This window comes from Frankliniella occidentalis, unplaced genomic scaffold (genome assembly GCF_000697945.3).
Source record: "Frankliniella occidentalis isolate FOCC.00 unplaced genomic scaffold, Focc_3.1 Scaffold105, whole genome shotgun sequence".
Lineage (NCBI taxonomy): Eukaryota > Metazoa > Arthropoda > Insecta > Thysanoptera > Thripidae > Frankliniella > Frankliniella occidentalis.
In genome coordinates this window covers 538994-546642 of record NW_026267234.1, presented here as the reverse complement: position 1 = coordinate 546642, position 7649 = coordinate 538994, and the positions used below count along the sequence as shown (strand labels likewise).

The 7649-nt window shown below is 51.6% G+C and overlaps 2 protein-coding genes across 4 annotated transcripts in view; one reads left to right on the top strand and one right to left on the bottom strand.

The window, feature by feature from the left end:
- LOC113212953 (ras-related protein Rab-3) overlaps positions 1-5491 on the top strand; it is a 16185-nt gene extending 10694 nt beyond the window's left edge. For both annotated transcript variants that reach the window (XM_052269892.1, XM_052269893.1), the window contains exons 2-5: positions 1023-1244; positions 1462-1580; positions 2016-2187; positions 2287-5491. In XM_052269892.1, the coding sequence (XP_052125852.1) occupies positions 1023-1244; positions 1462-1580; positions 2016-2187; positions 2287-2433 (660 nt within the window). In that variant the 3' untranslated portion in view covers positions 2434-5491. The remainder of the gene's footprint in view (positions 1-1022; positions 1245-1461; positions 1581-2015; positions 2188-2286) is intronic.
- LOC127749897 (uncharacterized) lies at positions 1290-7629 on the bottom strand. 2 transcript variants are annotated; one of them, XM_052269889.1, is made up of 5 exons: positions 7015-7629; positions 6529-6913; positions 5867-6453; positions 5531-5773; positions 1290-1593 (listed from the first exon to the last, which is right to left on the bottom strand). In XM_052269889.1, exons 1-4 carry the CDS (start codon positions 7193-7195, stop codon positions 5541-5543), a joined length of 1386 nt encoding a protein of 461 aa, XP_052125849.1. In that variant the 5' UTR covers positions 7196-7629; the 3' UTR covers positions 1290-1593; positions 5531-5540. The 2 variants fall into 2 exon arrangements, with proteins under 2 accessions (XP_052125849.1, XP_052125848.1); XM_052269888.1 differs by having other exon boundaries at positions 5535-5773; positions 7015-7627.
- Between the last annotated feature and the right edge of the window lie 20 nt (positions 7630-7649).

Here is a 7649-nt window from a genome sequence, read left to right as displayed (position 1 = left end):
CTCGCTGCCCCCCTCGCCGCCCCGCTTCACCCCGCGGCCCCCGCAGCTACTCGGTATCGATCACTTCCCGCTCGCCGTGGAACCATTTCGCCGATCACTTTCCATTTCCAGCCCTTGCAGCCGTGCCGTCGTCGCGGTCCTCCGGGCCGTCCGCTTTACGAGTGTCCCGCGGTGCCTCGGAGTGGTCGAGCACGCAGTAAACACCCTGCCCCTGCCCCTCCCCTCCCCCCTCCCCTCCGCGACATACCCCGCGAGGGCTGGCTGGGGGGCCGCTCCAACCTCTGATCGCTGCTGTGCAGTAGCCGCTGCCGCATGAGGGACTCGATGGTGGCTCGGCGGGGCGGCTCGGGTCGTCCTCGATGACACCCCGGAGACCATCGCCACTTTTCGGGGCAACCTGTAAACAGGGGACGGTTCTAGGAGGCGGGTTGATAGGCTGATAGGGGAGGGGGTGGGGGGTTGAGGAAGGGGGTGGTCTGCTCCACCAGAGGATCGAGGGAGGGTGCATAAAGCCGTTTCGATAATCGACCGAGCCGCGGCGTGCACCACGCACCGCTCCTCCGGAGGAGGCCTCTGTCCCTGGAATGTGACCCACTGACCTATATTCCGCACCACTCCGCTCCCCGCCTCGGCCCGGCCAGCCGCCCGCGGCCCGCGGATATGTGTTATTGCCCGCCTGTAGGAGTTTGCGCGCCCGCGCTTTGACGTGCGTGATTGAGAATGGGAATGGGGTGGGGCGGGGCGGGGTGGGCGGGACCGGCGGGGCGAGTGCGTGGTCCGTAACCGACCCCACTGCAGAGAAGAGTCGGCCGCCGCCACCCCACCCCTCCTGGCGGCCGCAGGGCTCGGCCGCCCGGGAGGTAGGCAATGCGACGCCACCGCTGTCTTCGCGTTGCCTACCCCGCCAGGCGCTCGATGCAGTCCCGGTCCGGACCGCGCTCAACCACTGCCGCTTTCTTTCTCTCCCCCCCACCCTATCCCTCTGCCGGACTGCAACCGACGCATCGTCTCTTTGATTGCAGATGGCTGGCCAAGATCCAAAGTGGCAGAAGGATGCTGCTGACCAAAACTTTGATTATATGTTCAAACTTCTCATCATCGGAAACTCATCCGTGGGAAAGACCTCCTTTTTATTCCGATACGCCGACGACTCCTTTACGTCAGCGTTCGTGTCAACCGTAGGAATCGACTTCAAAGTCAAAACAGTATTTCGACATGACAAACGTGTCAAACTACAAATTTGGGTAAGTTTAATGGGCTTACTGGGTTAAAAGTAAATAAAGCAAACATTGTTTTGTTTCGTCTTTGGTTTTTATTACCAATTGGCATTTAAAATATCCTCTGCATTAAACCTAGTTTTATTAAGTTAGTATGGCGGGTAACTTTGTTTTCCTTAACCTAAGAGGACGCTTAGTTCCTTTATGTACAAAGGCAGTGACACTAGTCTGATGTGGCACACAGGATACCGCTGGGCAGGAACGCTACCGCACCATCACCACGGCGTACTACAGAGGCGCCATGGGCTTCATCCTCATGTACGACATCACCAATGAGGAGTCGTTCAACAGCGTGCAGGACTGGTAAGGACTGCGCCTGTAAAATGCATTTTAACACGAAAGAATTAGTAAATTTTCATCAAGAGACCTCTACGACGGTATCATACTGGGCCATCAGAGACACGTTAGTGCTGTGGGTTTCCGTACTCTCTTCGACCGTGAGATAGCATTGACCCCCCTGGCGGCCCGATAGAGAGTGTGCTAGCCAGCAACATGGGGGTTTATTCTCTGATACAACCGGTACAGTCAAACCGTGTCAAATTATAATGAATTTACAAAGAGGACGTTTTCAAGAATTTAATTGTTCGCATTCGTTAATTTATTTTGTTCGCACAACAAGAGTGATGTGTAAATTCAAATTCCCCATAATTAACAATTGTATTGTGTCACTGTCGTATTGGTACAAACCACTACATAGGCGCACTTCGCTACGAATTTCCGTCTTTCTCTGCTCAACAGGGTGACGCAGATCAAGACGTACTCGTGGGACAACGCCCAGGTCGTGCTTGTAGGCAACAAGTGCGACATGGAGGAGGAGCGTGTCATCTCCTTTGAGCGCGGCAAGCAGCTCGCCGACCAGCTCGGCATTGAGTTCTTTGAAACCTCCGCCAAGGAGAACATCAAAGTTAAGGTAAGTCACAAGGCACTGGAGTACTCGAGCACTAACGCTGCGCGCGCACCCCGTCCTCCGACGAGAGGGGTAATTTTTTTTCTCTCTGTGATCGCTTAGTCCGTGTTTGAGCGACTGGTTGACATCATCTGCGACAAGATGTCGGAGAGCCTCGATTCGGACCCCAACCTGATGAACGCGGGCAGCAAAGGAACCCGACTGACGGAGCAGCCTCAGGGACCCCAGAACCCCAACTGCAACTGCTAGGCCCAGCGCTTAGCGGTGAGTTTGTGTGTACCAGTCGGGGTCCCAGCGGGGTCGCGGCCACCGGGGTGGGACCCTTTCCTACCCCGCTTACCCCGCCCCTCCCGCCGGAAGCCCCACCGGCCGCCGCGGGGCAACTCTGGGGGAGCCGCGCGTTCGTGCGCCCACTGGAGGGACAAGAACTGTCGCTGCTGCTGTAGTGCTTTTCACTCAATTTTTGTCAAACCCGTCTATGAAATCCTAAATCAGATTGTTGTGTTTTTTTTTTTTTTTTTTTTTTCGTCATTTGTAATTTTAGGCCTATGTCACTTCCAAATTAGGGAATTACTTTGATGGGAGGTTTCTGTTGTTAGTGCGATTTCGAAATTATTCTAAATGAGAAAGCGAGCTAAGAGCAGAGCCGCTTGTTTTAACTTTTGCGAATTGAATTCCGCCCCGTGTCCCTCTGCTTTCCCAGGCTGCCCCATTCACGACCATTCAAACAATTTTGTAAATGTGACTTTTTCTTCGGTTAAAACCGAGCGGCGCCAACACCAAGGTCAATGTTTTGTGTATATATGTGTAGTGTGTCTGAGCTTTTACGCGCAAGAGCAACTCAAAGAATGTTTAAATGAAAAATTGAGTAAATGGAGAGAGAGAGAGAGAGAGAGAGAGAGAGAGAGAGAGAGAGAGAGAGAATGTGTGCTATGTTATACCCTCAGTGGTGTTATCTCCTGTCAGGCCAACTAGGCCTTTCAAATTTTATTAGTGTACTTTTTATTTTGCCTTCTTGTTTTATACAACTGGAATGGCTTTTAGCAAGCCGTGGTTTATTTCCAGACAACAAGCATCTTTCGAGAAGCTATTTTTCTATTTCCTGTGCTTAGAAAAACAGTTGACCCTTCCCTTCCCCCTTTCCGAGGCTTCCTGCAAAAGCAAACTTACAGCAAAAATCGAGCCACGGAAAAAGTCTTTTCATAGACTTATTGATTCTATTGTTCATTTTGCGGTGAATATCTCTCATCCCCTCTCCCTGCGCCCTGTGCAATGCATTGAGGCTTGAAATGTTACTATTTCTTTATTACTAAAGGCCTGCAAGAATGAGATTGTTTATAGGAATCAGACTTTTAAGAATTGCGCTATGCTTGAAATAAGATCCTTTCTTTCGAACTTGATGAACTTTGGCTTCGTTTTATCCATTAAAACACGAAAAGAATTGATTTGCGTGATTGTGTGTTGTATGCTTACTAGTAAAGATTGTCGATTTTTTGAGGATATGGTCCGTATCTGGTTTAGGAGAACAGCCATGTAAGAAATGGACAGTCAATTCGTTTCACCAGTTTTGACTTCATTTCGAAATAGGTGGGCACTGTTCTGTACAAGGAAATGGGCAGCACGTCAGCTGAATAAGTAATGCTCAGTATGTAACTTTTGCTACAGTGGTCACTTTCCAAGATATTTACTCATCGTGGTTTTACCCATGTCTCCATTAAAAATTTATATTGACGTACGAATATCGGGTTTGAATCCTGGGAACGTAATATTTCATGAAATGTTCGAAGTACCCAATGGATCGGTAACTATGTTTGCGATGTGTAACCTATTAGATAAGGTTCTTCTCTGAAATGTATAATCGGATAGATTTGCGTAGTCGTGAATATATATGTCTTCAGTATTACTGTTCCAACGGGTTGCACACTGTCAACTTTACATTGCAAAGGGGTGCTGTTTAAGGCTGCAAGGTCTCAGCATCGCAGTTGGTGTTTTTGCGCTTTTTTCTCACTTTTCAGTCGCAGCTTGTGTGAAGCTCCGTTGACAATAACTTGAATTACGATCGTTACTTTTATTCCGTTTGTGTCGTTTCATTGTTTATGTTGTATTTGTTTGTTGCGTTTGCCGACTTCCCCTTGTGCGAGGCCATTGCCAGGCTGACATTGCGCCCCTGATGGAGTGCTACCTAACTGGCGCAGTGTTTAAGGCACTAATGTCTCATTTGGGTGAAGTGCGTTTTGATATCCAATATCAATACGACCGCGTGAAGTTGCACCACTGCCACACAATTTAATAAAGCATTCTCTTCAAATGAGGACTCAGAAGTCAAGTGTTAGTAGGGCTTTTCGCAATTTTTACTGGATAGTACTTTTATGTCACGCCCTCTTTTTGGCCACTTTCTCATAAAACGATAGCCGTCGTGCAGATACGTGCTCTGGCTGGTTCAGTTACGCCGTTTTTGCCCGCGTATAGAAAGTGCCAAAAAGAGTGCAGGGATCGGCAGTGGTGCTACTTGACGAGTTGGTGATCTGTACATATGAAGGACTTGATGGGTTTCAGTCGCACGGTAACGAGTGGCTACATATCAAGCAGAAACAGATATTATTCTTAAGTCAGATTATATTTTGAATATTAAATTATGTTGCATTTGTTATTTATTTTTCTCCTGAAAGGAATATGTAATTAAGATTTTAGCACTTATTTGTGTTTGTGAGGATTATAGATTTGGCAAACGCGCTATTTTATTGCTTCGTTGGAATTATAACCATTGTTTTGTCATTTTATCGCTGTATTCGAATTTGTGTTATCGTTGCGTTCGTACTTAGCAAATGATAGCTGTAAATCGTCCAAAACGATATGTCAGCTAACAAACTAATTGAGATTGTGTCAATAAAGTTTATTTGGCGAGTGATCACGAGTAGCCTATAAATGTCCCATTATGTAAATATGTAGCGTTGTTTTGTTTTGACCAGCGCCCATTCAATGGGGGCAATGTTATTGATCGCACATTGTTGGTATGTAGGAACAGATTGTCCAAAAGAAATAGAAAAAAAGAGCGAAAGAAACAGAGAGAAAATGTGTGAGCACAAGAGCGGGAGAGAAAGATAGAACGATAGAAAAGACGTAAAAAGTAATAGAGAAAAACTCTTCCTCAGTGAACAAACTGTACGCATCGAAAACTGAACTTCTTATTTCTTCCAGTGTAAGTTACTCAAAAGGATGAAAAAGGTTACCACCACGCGTTACAATGTTTTGTTTGGGTACCAAAAACGATGATTAGTCAATGAAATAAATACTGTTAACTAAGTGACTCTGACACGTTTCTAACTCATTCCTAACCATCACTTACTCACCAAATGTCACTGGTCAGCCCATGTGACTCGCCGGTCCTCCGGGGTGGCAGCCGACCACGCTGGGTTGGTGTAGGCCTGCATCTGGAGCAGCTTGTCGTGGCTGGCGATGTGCCGACGCGCGCCCACGCAGCACACCACCAGAATGACGGCTTGTAGGAGCAGGGCGCCGGCGGCGAGCGCCACGAGGGTGCCGCCGGTCATGCACACCATGTCCTCGACGCGCCCGTCGTATTGGCTCACTACAATTAAGGGCCAGCCGAGAAGAAAACGTGAATTTTAAAACGTGAACGAGAAAGGTGTGAAACACCCAGCAGCAGTGACACTCCACCCACCCGAGTCAATGGTGATGATACCGCTCGCCGCGGCACCCGCGTTGGCGGCCAGCACTTTGGGCGTGTGCACCACGATGGCCAGCTGCATGGGGTAGTCGATGTCCTCGGGTACAGCTGCGGTGCTGGGCGAGGAGGTGGACGTGGACCCGGCACGTCGGCGCCGTCCCGAGGACGCGATCCCCGCGCCGCAGTTGACGGGCGCGCAGCCGCCGCGGCAAAAGTGCACCTTGAGCCCGAACCGGACGAGGGCGGACGAGGGGAACTTGAAGGCTCTGAAGGTGGCGGCCAGCGAGCGAGCGCCGGGCTCCACGGGCCGGAGGCCGGGGAAGGTGTGCGGGTCGGGCGGGCAGCCCCGCGAGTCCAGCAGAAGGTACGAGTCCTGGCCGTCGGCGGAGCTAGCCACCAGGTGCGTGGCGCGCACCCCCCACGGGCTCGTGTCTGGCGTCACGTCGATGCGCAGCTGCAGCGTGTCCCCCAGCTGCGTCTCGTGCAGCGGCTGGTCCTGGCCCGACAGGTCCGTGATGCGCAGGCGCACCGTGGGCGCCGACGAAGACACGTTCAGGATGGCCGTGCCGTTGTTGTCCACCCTGCGGGCAGGGGTTGGGTGAGGGTCAAGAAATGAGGACAGCGGCCGTTCGGCTGCGCAGCTGTGAGCTACTCACTCGGGGCTGGCGACGGCGATGGACGCGCCCAGGGTCAGGTTCTGCGGGGGGCTCTCCTCGCCCGCCAGGATGCAGCCCACCCGCACGGCGCGGTCGCCCCTCGTCTGGATGATGGGGTTCCGCTGCACCACCACGATGGCCGACACCAGGGTGCGGTTGGTGTCCCCGAAGGCTCTGGCCAGGCGCAGCCCGCAGCGGTCGTTGACGCCGGGGCCGGGTAGTCGGGGCGGGTCCGGGTCCAACGGCAGGGTCAGCGACGTGGAGGTGGAGCCGCGGCCCTCGGCGCCGCAGAAGTCCGACCGCCCCATGACGAACAGGCGGCCCTGGAAGGGCCCCGCCGACTGCAGCGTGACCGTCATGAGCCGCCGGCTGCAGGACACGCGCACTGCGGGCAGGACACAGGGAGGAGCCGGGGTCAGTGGGGCAGGACATAGGGAGGGAGGGGCGGCTGCCAGCGGCTGTGGCGATCAGCTGGCCAGCGCTTACGGTCGATGCACGCGGCGCGCTCGGCGTACAGCGCGCCCGGCAGCGGGTACAGCGCGCTGGGCCCCGCGCTGATGGTGTCGTCGCCGTGCAGCACGCACAGCCAGGCCGCGCCCCGCCCAGGCTCCGGCGGCCGCAGCGAGAAGCCACGGCACCTGAAGTTGGTCTCCGCGTTGCACCGCATCTGGCACTATAAGGAAGGCGTTATGTGACGCACAAAAAATGACCATTCTTTAAAAAAAAATAAAAAATCTAAATCAAGAATCTATCTTGAAAGCAGATGATACCAATTTAATACCATAGTAAACCTGTGCTTTAATATTCATAGAATGGTTTTTATTTCTAGTGGTTTTGCATAATTTTTTGATGTCTTACTTGTTTCTTTGACAGTAGTTATTATAAAGACTTGTGGTAGTGTAGGGTACATGTGTCTGTACGCCTGAATAGTGTAATAATAATTAGGAAAACAAAGATTCGTAACATAAGCAAATCTTATTAGAGTCGCACACTTGACAGACAAAATGCAATTGATTGAAATCCATGAAAGTAGTGAGTATAAGTAGTAAAACTGACGTAATTTAGCGGAAGCGAAGCCGCGGGAGCCTCAGTATTGTTAGGCAGGGTTGGAGGGTAAGAGG